General features: G+C 24.6%; 4 protein-coding genes across 7 annotated transcripts; 1 reads left to right on the top strand and 3 right to left on the bottom strand.

The window, feature by feature from the left end:
- Positions 1-4468: 4468 nt before the first annotated feature.
- Positions 4469-9883, top strand: LOC127284793 (uncharacterized). Its single transcript, XM_051310464.1, has 5 exons — positions 4469-4632; positions 4878-5050; positions 7554-7814; positions 8041-8402; positions 8525-9883. Exons 3-5 carry the CDS (start codon positions 7570-7572, stop codon positions 9082-9084), a joined length of 1167 nt encoding a protein of 388 aa, XP_051166421.1. The 5' UTR covers positions 4469-4632; positions 4878-5050; positions 7554-7569; the 3' UTR covers positions 9085-9883.
- On the bottom strand, positions 5090-13839 carry LOC127284795 (vascular endothelial growth factor A). 3 transcript variants are annotated; one of them, XM_051310466.1, is made up of 6 exons: positions 13385-13839; positions 9271-9361; positions 7276-7484; positions 7058-7180; positions 6822-6951; positions 5090-6288 (listed from the first exon to the last, which is right to left on the bottom strand). In XM_051310466.1, exons 1-6 carry the CDS (start codon positions 13517-13519, stop codon positions 6275-6277), a joined length of 702 nt encoding a protein of 233 aa, XP_051166423.1. In that variant the 5' UTR covers positions 13520-13839; the 3' UTR covers positions 5090-6274. The 3 variants fall into 3 exon arrangements, 2 of the variants coding, with proteins under 2 accessions (XP_051166423.1, XP_051166422.1); XM_051310465.1 differs by having other exon boundaries at positions 6767-6951; positions 13385-13837; XR_007843526.1 differs by having other exon boundaries at positions 6147-6288; positions 6706-6951.
- A 1852-nt stretch (positions 13840-15691) lies between these two features.
- Positions 15692-17343, bottom strand: LOC127284525 (uncharacterized). The gene is made up of 6 exons (XM_051309999.1): positions 17212-17343; positions 16991-17051; positions 16770-16920; positions 16472-16674; positions 16338-16393; positions 15692-15734 (listed from the first exon to the last, which is right to left on the bottom strand). Exons 1-6 carry the CDS (start codon positions 17250-17252, stop codon positions 15692-15694), a joined length of 555 nt encoding a protein of 184 aa, XP_051165956.1. The 5' UTR covers positions 17253-17343.
- Positions 17344-17452: 109 nt separating this feature from the next.
- On the bottom strand, positions 17453-24057 carry LOC127284792 (phospholipase D2). Of its 2 annotated transcripts, none has more exons than XM_051310462.1 (14): positions 23946-24057; positions 23015-23227; positions 22431-22912; positions 22087-22216; positions 21474-21767; positions 21134-21369; positions 20695-20962; positions 20405-20594; positions 20084-20338; positions 19724-20000; positions 19112-19569; positions 18733-18973; positions 18277-18606; positions 17453-18194 (listed from the first exon to the last, which is right to left on the bottom strand). In XM_051310462.1, the coding sequence occupies exons 2-14, from the start codon at positions 23193-23195 to the stop codon at positions 18093-18095; spliced, it is 3444 nt and encodes a 1147-aa protein (XP_051166419.1). In that variant the 5' UTR covers positions 23196-23227; positions 23946-24057; the 3' UTR covers positions 17453-18092. The 2 variants fall into 2 exon arrangements, with proteins under 2 accessions (XP_051166419.1, XP_051166420.1); XM_051310463.1 differs by having other exon boundaries at positions 17454-18194; positions 20405-20567.
- Positions 24058-24239: the final 182 nt, after the last annotated feature.

Here is a 24239-nt window from a genome sequence, read left to right as displayed (position 1 = left end):
AATAATAAACAAGATTCTGTTAAGTTATTACAATTCATAAAAGTATTTAAAAAAAAATTGTAATTATGTTGGTAAAAATGTAATTTGGTTGGTATTTTATTTCTGTTTAGGTTGGTGTCACTGCTCACTATAGTGGACATTGTTGAAAGCGCGGTTGAAAGTTGCAGAGGTTGCAGATTATTTTGTGAGTAACAATATCTTAAAATAATATAAATTACAAATATATTTAAATAATCAAGTTCAATTTAATTAAAATATTTTAGATTTTGATTAACTTTTGTTGATAATTATCAGAAATTTGAGTGTTTTGTAAAATTTGATAATGCTTTGGAATTTAACCTAAAAATTACTACGAAACGTATTTCACATGTAAAATCGTCATCTTTAGAGATGTTTGTCCATCGTATTTTAGAGAGAAAATTTAAAAGCAAAATTTTATTAATATTATTTGTATCGTACATTTATTTAACTTTTTCATTTATTTACAGAGCTAAAAGATGGAATAAGACAACCACAGAAAATTGATATATTTCTCCTTTCGGCGTTATCAATTCTTTTCAACTCAGGTGAATATTCTTTTGTTTAAAAAATAATATTTTACAGAATTTTTAACTTTAAAAACTTTATCTTGCACTTTTTTTTATTTAAAAATTTTAACATTTCTATGAATTTTATATTTGTAAATATAATAAATATTTAATTTTAATTTTCTGTTTTTACATAAATGTAATGATTGAAACTTGATTTTAAATTTTGTAAAATTATTCAATATATATTTTTCAAAAAAAGTTTTCTATATTTTTATGTAAACTTTTGTTTTTTTATTTATCTACAGAATTCAGACTTGGAGAAGAATTGGATGACATTTTTATCCATAACTGAGATGACAATGACAACTTCTATTAAATCTACGAATAAGTGAGTCTCTTTTGTCTTTTCTTTTTGTTTTCATATTTATTAGAGCAGTGATTTAATTTCCTTGATAGAGAAAATTATTATTTTACTAACTATTAATTAATTACAAAGTTCATAATTTCATATTGCTAATTATTTAATATTTATAAAAAAAAACTAAGAATAAGAAAGTTTCATATTTATAAAGTTAACCTAAAAAATAATAGAATTAATTTTAATAGAATTAATAGAATTAATTTTTTTTTAAAATCTTATTTTAAATTTTTGTATAAAATAGTTTTTCTTTCTTAATTTATAGATTTCCAATCATGAAGGATGGGTGTTTGTTGCGGAGCTGCTCCTGGAGGAGATCTGGCATTGCTGAGTCGCAGTTCAATGTGAGTTGTTAAATTTTTTATCTTAATTTATGTATATTTTGATATAATGATCAATGCTATTAACAAAATTAATTTGTTTAAATATTTAGAAATATAAATATGTATAATTAAAATTTATTTTAGTATTTGTAAATGATATTTAGTACAATATCAAATGTTAACATTTATAAATATTGACATATTTAAAAGAATATTAATAATCATTAGAAAAATCTAATAATTGAGAATATTCAGTATTTGTTTTATTTTATTTAACAGATATATAATATAATGAATTATTTTTTTCAGGCAGTTGGTCCAGTAGCAGGAAGATTTAGCAGTCATCGTACCTTTAAAACGTCGCGAAAAATCGCAAATTGTAAGTATTCTTTTTCATTGGTTAATTTTGAGCGAAGTAAAATTTAAAAAATTAGAAATAATGATAATAAATAGATATTATTGAAAATATCCTTTTTTAAATAATATGCATTACTAGTGAAAAATAGTTTTCAATACTTTAAAATCTTTTTAGAAATATTAATTGTGATAAAAAGAAACAAAATTAATTAATGATTTTATTTATTATTTTAAATAAATAATTTTGGGATCAATTGTAATAATTAACTATACAATCAAATTAGGAATCCTTTATTTTACATATGACATGTATTTTTTTTTTATTTTCAGTCTATTCCAGGGAAGAAACTTTCTTTTATTTAGAGAGATAGAGAGAGTATGGTGTCATCATAATGTTTAACACGACGAAAATATTCGCAATAGGTAAGTTGCCTTTGTTAATTTTAAACATTATTACAATAATCTAAATATTTAGAATATTGTCAATATTTATTAGAATTTTAAAATATAGTTGTAAATTATTTAAGTTTTAATTAATTTTTATTGTTTCAGTGTTTTTCAGTCCATGCCCAATAAACAATCTGAAGGACAGGAAGGATGTGGAAGAAGAAAAGTGGTCCCTGCATACTTTTTTTTATAAAATTTTTTGTTTTCTTTTTTCTTTTTTTTTATAAGATTTTTTTTAACGCTCCCGGCCTCGCGCAGAAGTGCGCGCAAGAAAGAGGGATCCTCGGGAGGAGGCCTGAAGCGCTCGAGAAGTGGCGATGTAACTTTTGCCCCGACGTGGGATTCGCCGATCGGTGAGTCGATTTTTATTTAACTCCTTCCCTGTTTAAAACAGTTATTTTTTTTTATCAATTTAATTAAAATAGATTCATAAATTGAACATTAATTTTTTTAGACATTTTTTGTTTATAAATTTTTGAATTTCTTTGACTTTTAAAAAAATAGATAATATATCATATTGATTGAAATGAAATATTAAAATTAAAAAATAAACAGGGAAGGAAATATGACAACATAGTGACAGCATTGACAAAATTATTATTTTCTGGTAATTTTTAGGTGTAATCTAAAAGAAGCATATGATATTTTCGGAAATTTGTCCCCTCAAAATTTCTAACACTCCCCTACATTCTAAAATATTACATGTTTTGTTGATTGCTATCTTAATACTAAGTAAATTAATATTATTGTCAATGTTTCTTTTCATTGTTTATTTAATATGTATGTTATTTATTTACTGTGTGTTCAATATTTTTAAAGTTTCTTAATTTTTCTTATTGAGTCAAAGTAATTTTCTTTCTATACAAAAGTAATTTAAACTAAATTTAAAAAATTTTATTAACTTTAAATAATTTAATAAATTAATTTTATTAACAATTTTTTAATTTTGCAAAGTAAATTTTATTTTCAAAAGTTCAAAGTTAATGCATGTGGAATTAAAAATTAAAAGTTTTTGATAATTTTTTAATGATTGACTAATTAAATGTTTTTTTTCAGAAGAAATCGCTCAGGTGACGGTTGCGTCCCGGGACGTTAACCCTAGTGTAGGTCATTTTGCACCTGGGCGGTATTATTTTCGTTTCGAATATATCTGTAGGTAAGGAATTCGGGAAAAGTATTAAAAAACATTTTTTCGTTTTAAATATAGCTGTAGGCAGGAAATTCGGGAATAGTAGGCAAATTTTTTTTCGTTTTAAATATAGCTATAGGTAGGGAAATCGGGTAAAAAAAATGTAAGTAAAAAAATAAGTAACTGGAGTACCAGTGAAAATTTACTTTATTTCAATCTTTAATTTTTTTGTCACTATGTTGTCTTTTATAATTTAATGTTGTGTAAATGTTTTCTAAGTGTTTTGTATATGTTTTTTTAAGTGTTTTGTGAATGTTTTGTTTAATTGATCATTATTTTCAGATGAATCAACGTGGTGAGCAATAATATTTCTTTTTAATTGTAATAATCATTTCTTTTTTCAGGAATGTTTAATTTATTATATTCTTAATCTATTAATTAATCATTATTAATCTATCAATATATATATATATATATATTCATCTATTAATTTATATATTTATCTATTAATCTATATTTATCATATATGAAAATTTTATTATTATTATATAATTTCAAATAATGTCCTACTTTCTCTTCTCAAATTATTTAATATTTTAATTAATTTGATTTATTTTTGACACTATTAGTATAAATTAATATTTAAATTAAACAAAATGTTAATTATTTGAGAATTTAGAGAATATTTAGAATTTAAAATTGAATTTTCTATTTGCTACTGCAAATTTTTCGGGTCCTTTTTTTGTTGTAAATTTTATTATTCAGCATTGCGATCGTTTAAATCGCAGCTGTTTTATTTTCTTAACTGTGAGTGTTATTAATATTTCGAGTAAGTACAATTTTCGATTTAAAAATTAGATTTGAAATATTTTTGAAAAATACAATGGTATGAAGTAAAAATTAATTTTGAATTTATTATAATTATAATTTATTCATCATTTATACTTCTTACCATTGTATTTTTCAGAAATATTATAAATCTAATTTTAAATTCTCCGCCAAAAAATCGCATTTATTCAAAATATAGATACGCTCACAAGTTTTCGGTATACCGGGATATAAAAAATAAAAACAACAGAATACAAATACAATTTTTAATTATTAAAAAATATATCCTCTTTAATTGTTAAATATTATATTAACTGAGTAACTAAAATATTTAATAAATTTAAAAATTGTATTTGATTTGACTACCGCAGTTTACTGTTTTCCCGCTTATTCTGTATTGTTCCCTAGTCTTTCCCGCGCTTTTAATTATTGTTGTTATGATTTCAAATTAAAGACTGAAGGTCAAATGAGATCAATGAGGTTTAAACGTATCTAATATCGTCTAATTATAAATTCGTCTAGTAATTTGTATATAGTGGAAAAGAAAATGGTGAATTTTTATGTCACAAGATATTGCTTTATTATTTTTCAATTTTGAAGGTAAGGGATACACAAATATATGTTACTCAACGTAAATTTATTTACATTAACATAAATTTTCCAATTATTTATTTATTGCAAACAAATTTTATTATAATTTTCTTAAATAATTTGTTGAAAAAAAGATAATTAGATGACAATGGTTGAGGTTAGTTGTATCTTTGCAGCTGCACGTTTTCCACGTGTCTTTGTAAATTGAACACGTGTAGCAGAAAAAAATTATAATTATTGTTCTCCTCTTTCAGATTTCGAATCGAAAACAAAATAGATAAAAAAAGAAGTAATATTTTCGTTAAGAATAAAAATTATTTGGGATATTTTACAAGAATTCAGGAGAAAAATCGACATTGGATTTCAAAAATCGAGGCTGGTGTTTCCAAAAGAATATATCATTAAAGAAAATTCAATATTGATAAAGGTAAATATTTAACGATAATCTACTTATTAAAATAATTAGTCTGTTAAAAATATGTCACTTATTATTTATAATAATTATATATACATCTATATAAACATTACATATAACAATTTTTGATTTTGATAATCGATTTACAATTATAAAAATAGGAAACTCATGGAGTTTGATTTTTAAATTTAATTTTTTAACAATAATTATTTGCGAAGATTGCATTATATATATAGTTAAGAAAGTAAAATACAATTTCAATGTCGCTTAAAGCTTTAACGTTTTTTTCATACTGGACATTATTTCTCAAAAGTTTTCCGATGACTAAAAATTAAATATTAAAAATATTTTATTAGTTGTTCTTTTAAAAAAATTTCTAAAATATTAAACATGATTTGATAGAAATTATTTTGCCTTTATATTTTTTTTTTATTTTCAAATTTGAAAAATTAATAAATTTTTAATATTTTTGCTCAAACACTTGAGAAATAATATCCCTATATTCTCTCTTTCATAATTTAATTAAAATTATATATATATATATATATATATATTATATAAATATGAAAAATTAACATAGATTTTCATTCTTAAACTAATAGTTGAGTCAATTACATTGTAACTTTATACAATATTAAAATATGAAATATTTCTAGATGTTATTTTAAATTCACAACAGGTAATAACTATCACAAGAGTTTCATTCATTACTATTATAGAATTTGTAATACGTCATTGTAGTTTGTGAACATAATAACAGATAACAAATATTTATTTAAAAATGATTCATATAATAGAATAATGAATAATGATGTCAAATTTTTCGTCAACTTTGTTGACTAAAAATTGATAAATATACATTTTGCGCGTTTTTTTTTAAATATGTTGCATTTTTAAAATACAAAAAGCATATTACAAAATTCAAAAGTTAAAAAATACCTCACATAGTCAAATTAGAAATTAAAAATTAATCTATAATATGTGATGAGTAGTCGATTTTACAGACTTTAATCTCTTAATTTTAATACTTTTTTTTATATTCGGGTGAGGCGAAAATTTCTTAGTAGTATAAATACTCGAATGGAAAACTTAGTTTTTAGTATTTAGCGTTTTTTTAGCGACGTTTTCGCGAATCGTCTATATCTGGTGGATATAAAACCGGTAACGATTGACTAGGTCTTGGTGTATTAAAGCTAAAATTTGGTCTTCTATTGTCGTTGGACCATGCTTCAACAACTATCTTCTTGCAGCTGAAATCAAAGAGAATTTTTTTTTTTAAATGTAAATAGTAGATTATGCAAAATTACATTTTTATCAATAAATCTAAGTCAATTATTTGAAAGTAATTGGAAAAAATAAATTTTCAAATTTTCTTAGTAAAATAATATTTAAAAACAATGAAATTGAAATTAAGTTTAGTATTGAAAAAAATGAATTTTTAAAAAATTCAGACCAACACCAAAGCGTGAGAGAGGAAGAAGAACCAAATCTACTTATAGTATATAGTAAAAGAAGAATAATTTTGCATAAATATAAATAGTAAAAAAGATAAAATTAGAATTATTTAAAATTCAATTAAATGGAAAATTAATTTATTTAAAATTAAGTAATTAGTTGAACTTTATTAAAAGTATTAAAAAAAAAGAATCTGAGAAGAAAGAAATTACTTTCACTAAAGGAGAAGTTTTTTTTTTCTCTAATAAAAGCCTTTTTCACTCTCATTCACACCTGCAAGTGTTTGGATCGAAGTAGAAGTTTGTAGGACATTGTTCAACTTCCTGACATTGACAGATACAGAGCTCAGGGTTCCATGTTTTCTTGGTGTTACCCGCTTTGCAATTTTCTTTCTCGTCAAGGTTTTTACACTGACATCTGCATTCTTCCGGCTTGTATATTTGATTACTATTACAATCCTGTAGAGAAAAAAACATTTTTTTTTAAATTTTAATATGATATAGAATTTGTTGCAATTTATTTTATAGTTTGATAATTTTTATCAAATATAAAAAAAGGACTTACTTTTTCTTTAATCGCACAAACACATCTACATGCTGTATGCTCTTCTATTGGTACAATAATTGCATTTTTAAACCTAAAAGGTTTATGATTCTCTGTCGAATAATTTATCGTTGTTGCTGTTATCTGAGGAAAAAAGGGTACAATTTTTTTTTCAATTTTATTAAATTGATTTTTAATTATTTAAAAATTAAATTTTGTGAAATGCTTAAATTACTTACTTCATAGTCTACTATTTTATTTGCTGTCGGTTCACAAGCCAATAAACTATTTTGGCAACAGCCTCCGCATCTTTTTACTCTTATACATGCGGGAAAATAAATTGTCGATGGTTCAGGATTTTTGACAACTTTTACAACTGTACTCTCGGGCATACATTTTGCAAATTCAGGTCTTATTGCTCTCGATTGAGAGTCCCTTCCAACACGAACTAAAAACAAAACACAAGACAAAAAATTTAATACATTTTACTAATAAACATTTTTTTTGTTTGTTACAGAAGTGAACCAAATAGAATGACAAGTACAAATTCTCAAATTGTGTCATTCGCCAACAGTTATTTCACACTTGCAGATGGTCTTGCTACTGGATTGGAAGATTATCTAGCCGACAATGTTATACTCGTTTGGTTTGATAAAACAATTAAGGGCAAAAGGAGTGTGAATAGTTTTTTGAAATATCATAAAGTAAATTCAAGACATATTTTTAATGATATTGTACCAACTGATACCATCGATTACAAGAAACGCAAATCGAATAGGTAATTCGCAAAATAATTATTCTTTAATCCTATTTTGTTTGTGATTTTATAGTCATTCTATTGTATAAAAATTAATGAGTTCTTTATTTCTTTATTATTCTCAACTTTTATAGAGAAAAAGTAATTAATATAAAAATAATTAGTCTTTATTTTCCCATTTTGTTCTTGACCTTATAGGAAAACTAATTAATATATTTAAAAAAAAAAACTGTTTCTTTTTTCTCAGGAAACACAATCATTCGACAGATTCGAATGAAACGAAAAGTTCAAATAGCTCAAGTGAAAATATTGATAATTCAATGCATTCAATTGATAGCGAAGGGAATATTGTAAAAGAAGAAGAAGAAGGAAATTCTTATGAATTGAGTTATGGTGATCTTAATCAACTTTTTAAACTCGATATTGCACCAACAATTGCTTCAGAAATAGAAGATAGTATTGAAAAAATTAAACAATTAAAAGTAGAAGAAAATGCAAATACAACGGAGGAACAAGGACTAAGCAATAGATTTAAAAAGGCAATTCAAGTCGAGGGAATTCAATTTCTTCGAGCTAATGGTGAACTTCGTTTGTGGAAGAAACGTAAAGGTAATTTTACAAAGAGAAAAATAATATTTTTCTAAAATTAATTCTGAAATAAAGTACATAAAATAAAATTATTAAAATGGAAATATTAAGAAAATATTTTTAATAGAAAATAAATTTTCCAGGCAAAAATGTTTATGACTCAGTACCAACATCAGCAAGTGTTTGGAGAAGACCCTGCAATTTACAAATTGCATATTCCCTTATAAAATCAAAAGCCAAAGTCTCGAATATTAATGTCGAGAATAATTCCAAATCGTCATCGTTCAAATTTCAAAACAGTGGATTACTGAGTTTTGATGAAATAAGTGAGTTAAGCAATCATTTAGTACCAAATGTAAATAATTTTGGGGGTTATCTACGTAATAGAAATTTTTGTGAGGATAGAGATAATTTTTTAAAAAGTTTCGGTGAGGAAATAGCAAAAACTGAATCGGAACATCATCGCTATGTTCCGGAATATGTAGGAAATAAACTTGTGTTTCGTAAGACAAATAATACCGATTGCGAGGAATCAAATGATTTTGTATTCAATCATCAAATTCATATGATTATCTATAAGGGTGATCGTATTAAAAAGAAAAATTATTCTAAAGATTCTGTTAAAAAGTCGATTGAAGAATCTATTGAAGAATCTATAGAAGAATCAGTTGAAATGTCTGAAGAATCTATTAAAATGGAATAATTTTTTTTAAATTAGTTTTGTAACGGCTGGATCCGTTAAGATTTATATATTTTTTTATTTTGTTTTCAAATTATTTGATTTTAGTTTTTGTTTATTTATCTAGAAAGAGAATATCTATTTTATTAATTTAAGTTGAAAATCTATTTTTTAAAAACAAAAAATAAGATATTTAACTCTATTACTTACTTATTTCTCCTGAAGCTGGTAAATCTTCTATGAGATCGGAATAATTAAATTTTCCTAAAGTATTCATTGTCCTCGCAATCGGTAACGATATCTGAAAAAAAAGTGAAGATGTCATCAGTTACGTTAATATTAATATAAAATAATTATATACTCTCCAAGAGTTATTTAAGTTTAGTTTTTGAAAAAAAACAGTATGAAAATAAATTGATTTATTAATTCTAATAACAATTATAGAACTATCAATTTTGAATAACAAATTAATGAAACGTGAGGATAAAAACAAAATTACGGTTCATGATTCAGGTAGTTGTCGAGTCGAGTAAAAAATCTTTGACTTAATGACATATCACATTGACGTATACATTTAAAGATAGTGTTATATTTATTTTCTTACTGCAAAATTCTTTTTTTTTCTTTGCAAAATTATGGAATTCATTAAATTTAATTGTAAGTCGCAATTTATTTACGTAAAAAAAGTGATATACTTTTAGAACCATACAATTCGTCAGAATTCTTCGTTTATTTTTAAATAAGGAAAATAATGATTAATGGCGAATTTTTATACTTCGCCGAAAGTATTAAAAAAAACAATAAATTTTCTTTTAATACAAGACATTTTTATGTCATTACAATTTTTTTATAATTATATTATTAAATAGACTTTAAAATAATTTATTTATCACTATACAAATATTAATGTATAGGAAATATTGAAAATTTAAAGATGTGTTTTATTTTACTTTTAAACGCTTTTAATTTCCTAAAAGGAGATTGTGATCATGTGAGTCATCGAATTTTAATAGCATACTAAGTTGCATGAGTAAAGAAACCATTATTATTAATAGCAACAACAACAGGTCAACACTCGGAAATTGTTAATCGCAATCCTTTCTACCTACGTCCTTAAAGGTCACTTCTTTGATTCAGAATTTTTCATCCATTCATAATGTATTCATTCTTTATAAATGTAATATTTGAGATCATCATTTCACAGAGATTTTCTTAGAATATTTTTATTTCAAAAAAAGGCACTAATTTTTTTTAATAATTATAAAAATAGGAAGTATTTTCCTTTTAAATTTCCACCACTCTCTTATTTCTCATTGAAAATAAATATTATTCACATATTGTTGATAGATTTTTAATTTTTCTAATTATCTTCATTTTATTAACATGTTTCTAGAATAAATCATTGATTATAAAATGATTTTGAAACAATGCATTTTATCTTTTCTATTCAACTGGTGACAGGGCTCTTGGAAATTGTTTTACTCATCTCACTATACTGAATACAAAATAGGCATTCTCCTCGAAAAGCAAAAGTCCTCAAGTAGCATAAATTACTTTTTTCCTGGGATTTCCCTTTATTTGTCGAAGAAGGATATGAGGTCTTTTTTTTTAATCGTCATATGAAATTGGGATAAGGTTATATTTTTTTTAAATTCTCGAAAAAATGACAATTTCTTTAATAAATATTTCTTAAAATATTTTCTTTCACGTGACAAGAATTAATGTAATTATCATATGAAGGTTATTGCGATTATAATGCAAATTTCAATAAGTTATGTGCTATTTTATTTTTCTGCACCTGACATTCATTGAATGTTCTTGTAAAGGTGGACTTGTGAAAATTCCGAGAAAAACAATCCATTAAAAAGCTATCGAATTTACATTGGGTCTTATTCAATAATGTTATCACTTTGTCAGTGGTATACTAATTTTTTTCACTTTATTAACAGAATTCATTTTTTTTTTCGTTTATAAAATGAATGCAGGAAAAAATTCATTTGAGTTGTGTAACATTAACATTTTTCCTTGTGCCAATTATTATTAATTCAGTATTTTTGCATTATAAAAATTTTGATTCTAAAATATTTGCTTATCAGTAAATATTTTTTAAATATCTTTTTTCTTTTTATTTTTTATAAAAAGAAATCAGTTTTATGTTATGAATATTTTTATAATGTATGTCAATATTTTTAAATCGTATATGAAAGTTTAATGAATACTTTGAAGGACATTTTTGATGCATTTTGAATTTTAGATAATCAATTTAGAGTTGAAAATTTTTCTATTAAAATATATATATAAAAGGGAAATGTCAAGCGGATGTGTAACACTAGATTTTTCTTACAACCTTGTACACAAAAACAAGGTCGTTTTGGTCTGTGGTGATTACCTTCTTACTTTCGCGCGTTGATATGTTTTATTAATGGTACCCTAATTGTAAGTTTCAGAACGGTACCGACACCGATGAATCATCCTTGAAAGCTTAGTTCTTTTCATTGAGTCGTTACTTATTCTATTATCGAAATGAATTCTTTATTTGCTTTATTCACTCATCAATTTAGAAAAAAAAGAAAATAATTTTATTCTATCTTTTAGAAAAAAAGGACGTTTATGATAAATATTTCATAGCGCATTCTTTTACTCTCTTTCTCACTCTTTATATCTAAAATCAAAAACTTGTTTCTCTCAAGGATTCAGTTACAAAATTTCTATATTAAGACGCTTTAAAAATCATTTTTTTTATAAATTTTTAATTTCCAAAATTCTATTAAAAAATTAACTTTAAAATATGTTTAAATATTGAGAAAATAAAATTTTAAAAATACACAAATAATTATAATTAATTAAATAGAAAATAAATAATTGAAAAAAAAATTTGCACTGAGGAAAATTAAATTAATTTTTTTTTTATCTTTTTACGAATAATTGGATCAACAATATTTACAATTGCAAACAATATGTATCATTAAAACATCTCGAATCAGTTTGAATGTGATTCATATTATCTTGATGATAAAATTACATTGTTGAGATTACATTTTTTTTTCTCAGGTGTATATGAACATATACAAAAAAAAAACTATGAAAAAAAAGTGTTAATTATTGAAAGTTGAAAAGATTTTATAAAAATGTTGCTTCACGTATAATTCATTCAAATGCTCTTTTTTTTATTCTGATTGAAATAATTATCATTCATTTCAAAAATGAATTTCATTTGTAAAAAATTGAAGGTATCCTCGACATTATTGAATTTGACCTTCGCGAACAAATAAGATCATTAGAAAATGCTAAATAACGTTTTTTTTTTAGTTTTTTAACGTTCAAATAAAAATAAAAATTTACTTTTATCATATAAAAAAAAAATTCATCTATGTCATAAAATTAATGAAATATTTCAATTGATGTGTCACAGTTTTTTCAAGTAGTTTACAACTTATCACATTATTATCTTTCACATTCTTGGTAAATGTTTCGACAAATTAACACTTTGGGGGATTAAAAATTAACATTATTTGAAAAAAATACCTTTACATTATAAAAAATTAATTTAACTTTCTGATAAACTGAATTCAATATTTGGTGACAATATAATTTTCTTCATTGTTAAATTACACTTAAACAAAAATTGGTTTTCAATTGCTATATAGAGGAATCCGTGTGCGGAAATACTTTGTAACCATGATTTTAATCACTCTTAATTATTCTGCGTCGCAGTATTACACAACTTTTTTGTATTTTCCAAGCCTCTTTTCAATATTCATGAAAAATCAAAACGATGAAAATATTTTTTTCAAATTAAAATTTTATTTGAACAATTTTTTAATGTTCTTCACCTCCTTATAAATTAATTGAAAAATTGGTTAATTTTATAAATTTAATGAGATTGAACCACATAACTTAAAATCTAGTAAAACTGGTTAAATCGAGCAATGTACTGGATATTAGGTTACTCATTTATACCTCAATAAATTGCGCTAATCTTTCCATTAAGGTGAATCTGCATGCCTATTACATTGTAATAAAATTGAGGATACACTTAACCAATTTCATCGCTTAAGCGTGAGTCAGATTTTTTCAAACCATGTAGAGATAATGAAAAAATACTGAATTGTACAGGTGAATTTAAATTTTATTTATCTTTCAAATTAAAAAAGAAACAAATTTTACTTTACTATCAAATCGATATTTTTCTTTTATCAATATTGATATTCTGTTTATCTCGAACTTTTTTTTTTTTGTTGACTCTTATCATAAATTATATATGATAATTTTGTTTTTCAATAATTGAGTATATAATTTTTAGAGAAAGTTTAAATCGAATTACCGAAGTAATACTAGAATTGTCAGGTACTATCCTCCTTTGATTTTCAACATCAGAAAAATGAATATCACTTGAATTTTGTTGTTGTATTTCTGATGACACTTCACAACACATAAGCGCGAAAATTAAGAACCACATTTTTTTTTTTTTGTTTTTTTGTTTTTCAAGCCGATTCGAATACACTCGCGAGTCTTTACGATTGTGCAAAACAAGCCTGGAGGCTGTCTTGCCTTTCTTTCTTGTTCGATTATAGTAGAAAAACGAGTTCTTGGCACTTGTAATTTTTTTTTCCAACTATAATGAGAAAATTTTTTAAAAAAACACTTTGCTATCTCTCTTTCATTTTTCACCTGAATTACGACAAATCAATTTCCGTGTATATCAAACGAGACACTAAACGTGTGTGTCGTTCACGCTGGCTCGGTTCCTTCTGCTAATGGCAATGTTTCATGTCGTCATGTACTTGCGACAATACTAACACACCTTTATAGAAAAGAATGTCCGTGTCATATAAGTAATTCTTGTATATGATACGATATTTTGCAGACAATAAATGGAATTTTTAATTTTTAATTTTTGATAAGTATCTTCTCTCCAATTCACAATTAATTTCTCCAAGGATATAGAAATTTTTCTCTTGTTCAAATACATCATCATTTAAAAATTAGTTTTTTTTGAGAAAATTGTTTATTTTCTTTTAATTCTAATTTGTTTATTAAGTTTTTTTTCTCGTATTTCTTTCTTTTAAGGAGAAATTAATTTTTTTCTCTAATAATTTTTTTTCACTTTATATTGTTATCAGTTATTTTTTTTTTCTTTCTTTACTTTTTCCCCCAATATTATTGATGACTGATTTAACTGTTTAAACAATCAAGAAATGTGCCAAGTGTTTAATTGTCGAATTATATAATAAATTTATTACAGAAGGCAGAATTTTTTGTTGTGGTATTGTTCTCAGGTGAAAAGAATGTCGTTGAGCTTTAGACTCGTTCCTATTACAAATAACTAATTATTTTCTGTTATTCGCAATTATTAATAATTAATAGAACTCTTGTTTGACTTTTGCACTTGTATTTCTAAGAAATCATTTTTTTTTTAACTTAAAATTTTTTACTCATATTCAGGATATATTGTCTTACTGAGAGAAATTTTCATTTAAATGAACCGAAATTTTTATAAGTATCGATAGAAATTGTTTTCTATTTTCTTCCCACGCCTTAGGATATCATCTTTATAATAGAATAATTTTTTTTTGTTGAAAATTGATAATTAAATTGTCATTAATTTGCTATTAATTTTAATTAAAAAAATAATTTTTTTTTTTTTTGTCAAAAATGAAAACTATTTTGATAAAAAGAATTCCTCAACTGAATAAAATATTTTTTATTCAAAATATTGCTTTTAGTTTAATATGCTGCATTATTAAAGTACCTTTCAACTTCAATTATATAGAGTTGAGCATTTAAGACGATGTCATTATGTAGTTAAAGCAGATTTTTATTTAATTTAGTTCTCTATTCTTCTATTCAAACCAGAAGCAAACAAATAATTTAATATTCTTTAATATTTGACTATTTCCGTTTTTCTTTCATTTATATTGAAGGACATTATTTGTTTTTTTTCAAATTAGAAGTTAAAATATCTTTGTAAAAAGAATAAGTTAGAATCATCAATTTTTCCTTTATTGAATTTTAAATGTTTTTTTTTTTTTATAGAAATCTAATGAGGATATTAAAATACAAGAAAAGAAGCTTGTAATTTCCAAAAAGTCAAAAAATTGACTCAAATGATTTTTTAATTTCTTTTAAAAAATTATCTTTCTCTCTTGATATTTTCTATAATTGACAACAGAAATAATCGCTGATAAAAGCTGAAAATTATGAATGAAATAAATCATTAACTAAATTAGTAAATAAATTTTTTTTTTGTCTAATATGGTAGTTAATTATTATTGATATCAAGTTATTGATTATTTGATTTTTAATTACTAGAATAATTGTCAATCCGATGTTGAAGATTTTGTATATTTTTGTTAAGAAATTAATTTCACCCCTTATTGGCATTATACATCCAATTGGATGAGAATCCCAAGGCGTGGGAAATTGGAGACAATGATCATATCTAGGGAATTTGTCATCTAATTTTATTTAAAATGATGAAATTATCGTGAATAGAAATATTTGATAATTATTTACCTATGATTAATGTCTTCTTCATATTCCAAACAACAAGAAGTTGGAAGTTTGCATATTAGGGATCCAAAATATTTTTCACTATTTGTTGAATTGCTTTTTAAATTAAAATTTTCCTTTATACACCAATCAAAATATCCTCTAGCTCCACAACACTTGAACTGAAAAATAATTTTTTTTTTGTTATTTTTTTAAAATTGCTTTTTAAATTTTTTCGAAAAAAATTCAATTTCTACAGATTTTTTATTTATCCATACCATTTTATGAAGGTAGTCCCAAATTTCTGTAAATTGTAATAATTTTTGTGTTTGAATAGTTGATATAATTTTTGCTTCTACATATTGGTGAATTGGATATTCATAATTTTTTTGAATAATTGACAAGGAAATTAAAATTAATGCTGATAATACAGCAATAACTGCGTACTGAAAAAAATATATCAATTATTTTTACTTTTCGATTTAAAAAAAAAGAAACACTTTTCACACTCGCGTATTTTAATATCAATGGCATTAAATTTAATCTTCATATTAACAAACTATATTAAAATTACTATTTTAATGTACATTTTAAGTTATTTTCTTAGAATTTAAAAATTAAAAACTTGACCATTAAAATATATTATTTTACTTACAATAAGATTTTTTTTTGACGATTTCAAAAAACAAAGACCACTAATTGCTAATACAAATAAAATAATTGCAGTTGCAAATAGCGAAAATATTGATATTAAATAAACATTGAAATTTAGAAAAAATAATAACATCTCCTTGTAAGAAATCATCATTGTAGCACTTGCAAAATAAACTAAACCAATTGCCTACAATTTAAGAATAAAAAATTACTTTTTATAGTTTAAAATCATAAATATGGTGATATAAAAAAAAATATGTTTCACCAAGATTATACAATTCAAGATAATTCTTGCTAATTCCATATTGTAATAACACATTTCTCGTGAAAAACGATTTCTTTTATGGAATTTAAAATTATTTCTATAATTTAATTCTGAATTTAATTCTTCAGTAGATTTTTGTTCCTCCATTACTAAATCTGGAGTTGACGTTGACACTTTTTTAGATTCCTTTCGAACTTTCGATACTATTATCATTATTATTTTTTTAATTTACGTATTAAGTTTATATATTTTTGAAATTACACATGTAAATTATAATTTACTGTTAAAATTAACATACCAATAGAAAATTCTGTAGATTTAGTTTCTCTTAAAGGATTTAATGATTCCCAGAGAAATAATCTTCGCATCTCCAATGGAGAATGAAGTGCTACATGATGATGTCTTGTGGGGGAATTTTTACGATTACCATCTGATCGAGAAGTAAATTCCTAAAAAAAAGTATTATTTTACTTTAAAATTATTTCTTCTATTAACAAAATTAATTAAATAGATATTTACTTGTCTTATTTTTCTTTTTGTGCCAAGGAAACTGTTCAAAAAAACATCAGTTCTTGTTTCTCTGTCATAGTTAACATAATTTAAAACCATTGATTAACAATTTTTTTTTCTAACATAAATAAAAATTTTCTTTTATTATTTACATGAAAATTATGGAAAATTCTTGTAAACTAAATAAACATTTATTTAAATTTGATTATTATTAAATGGAAATTATTAACCTTTTAATTACTTTATTCGTCATCTCTTCCGGAGATAACATGTTTTATTTTTAATGATCAAACAATTTTTTTTCAATTAAATAATTTTAATTCAATTTTATTTTACTAATTAAATTAATTTTTTACTTGTGAATAAAATATATTTTTTTTCATTTCATCAATATTTCTCTTGGTTATGTTGTTTCTTTTGTTTTTTTAAAAATAAAAACACATAAAAGTTTAATGTATAAAATAAATTAATTATATTTAAAAATATGTATGTATAATATCTTTCACAAAAAACACACAGTTAGAGCTATAGTTAAAAACATTACATTATTTTGCAATTAATTTAAAATTAATGTAAAAATGTTAAAAATCTAAAATAATTCATTCATTCAGTGTTTCGCGAACAATTGAAACTTCCTGAGTATTAATTACATTTCGATGATAAACACGAAAGTTAATAAATAAATGCAGAAATTTAAAAATGATTAGAGAAAAATTATACCTTTTTCCATTCAATTATCTACTTTGGTTTCAAGTACATTTAAATAAAATTTTATGAAATATTAAAATAAAAAAAAAAATAATAATTTAACATTTTTAGACTGTAAATTTTACAGTAACACAAAAATACTGTTTCTTTTTTCACTTTAAATGGAATTTCAAGACGAAATGTTAAAATATTTCTTAATACTTCAACATTTCGTACTTTTATAAAAATATTTCTCTTTTATAAATAAGAAATAAAATTAATCCTTGCCCATAAATTAAATGTTTTTAAAAACCATATTAAATTTTCTAAAAAATAAACAAACGTTAATTTCTTCTAATAATAAAATAAACTTTGTCCTCTCTATAAAAAAGCATTTCAGTGCTTTAATACTGTTAGATTATTTTTAAGTCCACAAAGAAGTTGGCATCATTCCCTCAACTGTTCCAGCAGTTGGTTTCAGTGTTTCGTTACATAGGAATTTTAGTGGCATGTCTACCAAATGTCCCTTAAAAAATTATTTATTGACATATACCGTTAATTGAAAATAGAAAAATGAAGAACTAAATTATTAATATTAAAATACTTACTCGAATTTTAGTTAACATGTTTCGTGCCATATCCAAATCGTTAGAACATAAAGGTGATTCATTTTGATATATTTTCAACATTGAAAAATTAACCACATTATCTGTTGGTATACAACGAAAGACTTGTTCGTAAATTTCAGTATTTCGCTTACTTCTCTCACACCACACGTCTTTGTAGAATGATTTTTTAACAATATCATCAATATTAATTTTATCTTTTGATCTCAATAGTCCAAGATGTTCTTTAAAGAGTTGCTTTCTTAGAGATCCTGCAAATTTGCCACAATCAAACGACATTTCGTTCATTCTTCCTTCTGTGAAAGCTTGGTCCTGAAATAAAAAATTCCATTAAGATTAATATTTTTGGTTTGATTAATTTAAATTGTTTAAAAATTAAATTATAAGATAAAAAATTATTTCACCATTAAGACTGTAATTAAAATATTTTAATATTACCTCAATAATAACAGCGATTTCACTATCTCTAGAAGCAATCATACTTCTATCATTAATGTTCGCTGATCCACATATCACGACTCTATCGTCGACAATCATTAATTTGCTGTGAACGTAAATTAATTCTGTTACAAGCGAGCCATTTAACATGGCGTGGGTCCTTAAACCATGGAATGTAATGTATTCGCTAGGGTCTTCAATTCCAGCATCAATTAGTCGATTTAAAAGTGCATCCCTTCCTCTATAAAATTTGAATTCATACAAAATTTAGTTATAGCCAGGAAATATTTCGTTTTGTGATTATCGTTTTTGATATACTTTTCAAAATTTTTAACTATATTTAATTTGAAATTGTTTTAATTATAAAAATGTTTATCACCTGGAAATTGAAGCATAATTCCAATGAGTTATCGCGTGAAGAGCTGTTCCAGTAGCTCCTCCAACTTCTCCTTCAAATCCTGGCAATAATGGCATTACCACAAAAACTCTAAACACCATTCCTTCTCTATGAGCTCTGATTATTCTTTTTAATAGCGTTTCACCAATACGATTCTTTACTATTGTGCCTTCGACATTTGCAAGTGTTATGAAAAATTGATTTTCAATATAAATGTACCTTTGAGCATTGCTAATTGCATGAATATAAGCCTCGTGAATACTTTGTTCTATCGTTTCTGGATCTAAAAATCCTGCAGACCAAGAACTAACGGATCTCAAAACTTGACACTTAACGTTATGCATTTTACTTTCATCAAAGTGAATTGAATATCCTGCATAATTTTTATATGCTTTCGGTAGAAGAAATGGATAGGTTGAATTTAATTTTGCCTTTCCTATCTGAAAAAGGTGTAACATCGAGATATTTAATTTTCACAATCTATTTGATATTACTATAATGATTAACAAAATTTTTTAATTCTGTATTTTCGTCCCTCAAAAACTATATAAAAATTTGTTTTTTTGTGTATAAGATTCCAAAATATAATTTCACCTTTATAGCATTCCATCTTTGAATAAAATGTCTAGCAACATCTCTAGCTGTCGCTTCCTGGACCATTATTCCCACATCGTGCCAAGGCATTCGTGGCGTTGTACTTCTGTCCACTAAATCTTGATAGGGACTATCAAGATTATTGAAATCCTTAACAATAAAATTAGTATAATCTTTTCCAAGCCAAAGCTTTGACGTTCCATTTAATTCTGGATAGATATCTCGACTTTCGTAAATAACTTCATCCTCCTCGTCTATAGGAGTTTTAATCTTGATACTAGGAAAAAATAATCAAATTAAAAAAATTCGGAATAGAAGCAAATTTAAAAAATCTTTTAATTATATGACAAAATATTTTACTTATCGACTGTGTCTTCTTCATCGCTACTACATTCATGAGGATTATAAACCATATTAATCCATTCTTTTCTCTTCATTCTCATGTTATATTTAACTTGAACAACTTTTGTTTTTGCCACTTCAAAAAGATTTTTTTTCTGTGGATCAGGTGTGTTACATTTAAAACTTTCATCTGGAAGTGATAATAGAAGAGGATCTCCTTTTTTTGTGTGAGATAGTGGCTCTGGACTTTGTTGTTCTTTACTAACTACTGGTCTAAAAATAATATTTGAAAATATGTAAAATAATTTTCTAGAAAATTGTGATGATAATTTTACTCACAAAACAGGAAGACATTTTGTCGTTGCCATTGCAATTGTATTTGTAGCAATTGCGAGCGAGAGTAAAACATGTTCTTTTGATTTGTATACTGTATTTGGTTTACTGCTAGTACTGGTCACTTTTCCTTTTGAAGGTATATAAATTGTTGACTGATGAGTAGATCCTAATTTTTGTAAAACGAGAATTTTATCTAATTTAATTTGTAGAAATATGAAAATTTTTACAAAGATGAATAGGAAATTTAATGAACTTCATAAAATTAGAATAGCTTTTCTTTTTATATTTATTACCAAGATCGGTTAGTCGATGCTCCGAATTGTCCCATCTACCATAACAGAGATCAATTCCACCTAAAAAGGCAACCGATTGATCGACAACGACAATTTTCTCATGATGAGCCCAAAGAAAAACGCCAACTCGAGCATGATCCGGATGTCTCAATACTTTTATATTTTGCGGACATTTTTCCACTAATTTTTGTTTACTATAGAAACTATTTATACCTAAAGCCAATTCCACTTCTTTATAAATCATCACAAAAACCTTTACACCGGCAATCTGTAATAAAATTACATTTTAGTTCATTATTTAATTATCATTTATCATTATTTTTAAAATCAAATAAATCTTACCTAATAAATCTAGCAGCTTTAAATACAATTAAATAGAACAATTAATTTGTTGAAATTATTTTCATTTGGAAATAAGTATAAAGTTGAAATGACTTACAGCTTTCCTTTCCAAAATTTTATCCAATCTCCAGTAATCTCCCTCAGTCACTGGTCTCTTTAGATAAATTTCAGGTGAAAGCCACCAATCAGCTATAAAAATTTCTTCAGTCGCAGCTTCCAGAGCATCTGCAACTGCTGACATATAACTTGATCCATCAACGAACCACGTTGCTGGAACTGGACAACGAGCTGGAGCAAAAGACTTGTGGGGATTCGTTTGAATAAACGACATACCTGAATTTTTTTTTTTAATTAAATATTCGTACATCTAATAATATTAGATATTTATTTTCGTTTTCAAATTATTTAATACTAAAGTGTATTAGATATATAATTACCTTCCTCAATAGAAAGACGATGAATATAATCCAGCCATTCTTTAGCTTTTCTTCTAGTCCAACATTTCATAACTATATGCCTATTAAGATTCATAATTTGTAATCCATTCCTTAAACCAGTTGAATACATTCCTGAACTAACTTCAAAACCATTGTCCATTAAAATTACGGCTTTGATTCTTCCATCACCAGGTCTTATGTATGTCACGAAAGTATCCTTCACGATTAAATGTCTTTTGTGCCATTTTCCACAAAGCGAGGTGCAAAATTGACTACATCTGACGCAACACGTCCCTGAATTTATTATAATCAATTGTATATAATTAATATTTTTCCTTATAAATGTTACATGAAACTTCGTTATGCTTTTTTTAACATAAAAGTCGCTACATATTGTTTTAACTTTTTTTTTTATTCTTTTACGGAAAATCTGATTAAATATAATTATTCTAATTGCCTTTTACAAATTTATATACATATTCAGTAATTTTATGAATCTGACATTGAACAAAATTAATAAGTATTTTTGAGATTAAAAACTGTATTAATTTTTTTTTAAATTTTTCTATAAATTTGTTCAATTTCTAAAATTCCCCTGCATAATTTTACATACCTTCAAGTAATCCAAAAAGATTGCATCCAGTTTTTGCTCCAGATCCAGTTCTTTTTTGAACTAAGCCTTCTTTGCCTTTTCCTCCAAGATCTCCAACAAATGAAAGATGAGACAATTCCAAAAAGCTAAGCTAACCATAAATGTTGTGTTTTAATATTTCATTGAATATTTAAAAATTAATTTTTTTTTTTTGCATGACCTTAAACGATAATTAAATATAAATTTAAAAAATGTTTCGATTCTCAAAAGAAATCGTTATTAGGTTTTAAATTTAATTTTTGTTTAAGACTATGTAAAAAAAAGTATCACAAGCGAAGCTCTTAATTTGAAAATTAGATAATTACAGTTTCTGGATGTCGTTTATAAATTTCAATTGTCAACAAATTGTCCAAATATTCTTCTAAAGCTTTCATTCTATGATTTATATGTTCATAAGGTACTAAAACATCTGGTTTATTGGGAAACCTTGGCAATGCCACTTTCCTTTGCCTTTGTGCTCTGTCTGTTGATAGATTTTTAAAACTATTTCTTCTCTCTCTATGACTTTTTGTTGGAAACGGTATATTAAGACTCGCTCTAAATATTTTAAGTTGATTGTGCAAGAATTGAATGTGTTTATATCGTTTTTTCACTGTCCACTCAAATGTTCCATGTTTAAATTGTATTGTATATAAATTTGGATTTAAAGGATGACTTGTTACACTACGTTCAATATCTATAACTTTTACTTGTATTTGTACACCGGGAATGAATACATTTCGATTTTGACTTCTAAATTTAATTGGCGGCTCATGAATTATCGAAAAAGGTAGAACGCCCGAATGATCTGTAAATAATTTTCAAATTAAATTTTTTTTTTCTTATTTACCAAATAATCTGATAGATAACATACAGTTTTAATAATTAGATACAATGAGAATAATTTTACCTCTGTTGTCAGTGAGTTCCAAATTGCTGTTTCGAATGCTAATAGTTTCTCCATCCTCGTTAATTGTTATTTCTAAGGATTCAGGTACACCAAGAAAATCATCATACTCAGAATCGTGTGACAAGGCTGAATCTTCAGCCACATTTTTAGGGTAACTGTCATGCACTATGTCAGTTGACATTTCATGGGAAATTACTTGGAATTTATCACAATCTGTTAATATGAAAACATATAAAACAACATTGTTAATTAAAATATTACAACAATTAGGAAAACAAAACACAATCAAGATTTTTTTAAAAAAATAAATCTCAAGGATAATCGTCTTCTTTTGTTATATTTCAAAAATGTCATGAGATAAATAAAACAAAGCACTATAGGTCTATAAACTAATTAATAATAATTTCTTAAAATCTTATTATTAGTTTTATGCACTATAATACAAAGATTATAATTATCAATAATTGTTAATAATTCCATATAATTTGTCAATCTCTAACTCTATAAATGTGAGAAAGATAAATTTCTGATAAGATAATGTCAAAAAATAAACCTGGAGTACTTTTACAGTAAATTTAATTAATAATTATTTCATAGTTTCATGTAACGTAAGTGAACAAATTTCAAAAATATATTAAAACTACACCAAAACCTTGAAATAAATGAGGTCACTTTCAACAAAAAAAAAATTATTATTCTAATATGTTAAAATCATGATTAAAGCTATTGATACACAATGAGTACACATAAAGATTTATTAAATCAGAAGAATAAATTTTTCAAAAAAAAAGAACATATTTTTCTACATAATTTTTTAATAAGTTTGTAAATATATCAATTTTTTGAGGTTAGAACAGAGAGGTTAGGGATTATATCAAAAATATAATTGAGAAAGAAAAAAAATATATGAAATAATAATAAGAAAACATACTTTTTTGTGTAATTCATGGCTTTGGAGTGTTTATTCACACAATGATGATTGAGACTATATAATTTTCAATCCTTTTACACATTTAATCATGCTTTTCGAAACGCGAACATATCCGAACATATCACCGATTATTTACGAATATCATACGAGTCTTCTCGATAATTTCCGAAGATACACGAATAACACCTGAATTAGCCTTGAATAGGCAACAGGTGATTATGATTTCTTCCGTAATTTTTATTATTACTTTTATGACTTGATACTCGTTAAACATGCATGTAGGATAAAAAATGT

The sequence above is a fragment of the Leptopilina boulardi genome, unplaced genomic scaffold (assembly GCF_019393585.1).
Source record: "Leptopilina boulardi isolate dan_hultmark-lab unplaced genomic scaffold, ZJU_Lbou_2.1 LbouV2_325, whole genome shotgun sequence".
Lineage (NCBI taxonomy): Eukaryota > Metazoa > Arthropoda > Insecta > Hymenoptera > Figitidae > Leptopilina > Leptopilina boulardi.
Note: the sequence above shows the minus strand (reverse complement) of the source record. Positions and strands in the feature narration are given on the sequence as shown.

Coding starts and splice junctions, on each gene's coding strand:
- LOC127284795 (XM_051310465.1), bottom strand. CDS start 13,519: ATGTGGTTCTTAATTTTCGCGCTTATGTGTTGTGAAGTGTCATCAGAA. Junction 7,485..9,270: donor ACCAGCTTCAGGAGAAATAA/GTAAGTAATAGA, acceptor TTTTGTTTTTAG/TTCGTGTTGGAAGGGACTCT. Junction 6,952..7,057: donor TTTGTGCGATTAAAGAAAAA/GTAAGTCCTTTT, acceptor TTTTCTCTACAG/GATTGTAATAGTAATCAAAT.
- LOC127284525 (XM_051309999.1), bottom strand. CDS start 17,252: ATGTTATCTCCGGAAGAGATGACGAATAAAGTAATTAAAAG. Junction 16,394..16,471: donor TCTTGAATTGTATAATCTTG/GTGAAACATATT, acceptor CTTAAATTGTAG/GCAATTGGTTTAGTTTATTT. Junction 15,735..16,337: donor ATGATTTCTTACAAGGAGAT/GTTATTATTTTT, acceptor ATTATTTTTCAG/TTCAAGTGTTGTGGAGCTAG.
- LOC127284793 (XM_051310464.1), top strand. CDS start 7,570: ATGACAAGTACAAATTCTCAAATTGTGTCATTCGCCAACAGTTATTTC. Junction 7,815..8,040: donor AAGAAACGCAAATCGAATAG/GTAATTCGCAAA, acceptor CTTTTTTCTCAG/GAAACACAATCATTCGACAG. Junction 8,403..8,524: donor TTTGTGGAAGAAACGTAAAG/GTAATTTTACAA, acceptor TAAATTTTCCAG/GCAAAAATGTTTATGACTCA.
- LOC127284792 (XM_051310462.1), bottom strand. CDS start 23,195: ATGTCAACTGACATAGTGCATGACAGTTACCCTAAAAATGTGGCTGAA. Junction 22,913..23,014: donor GGAACTCACTGACAACAGAG/GTAAAATTATTC, acceptor AATTATTTACAG/ATCATTCGGGCGTTCTACCT. Junction 18,195..18,276: donor ACATGTTAACTAAAATTCGA/GTAAGTATTTTA, acceptor TAATTTTTTAAG/GGACATTTGGTAGACATGCC.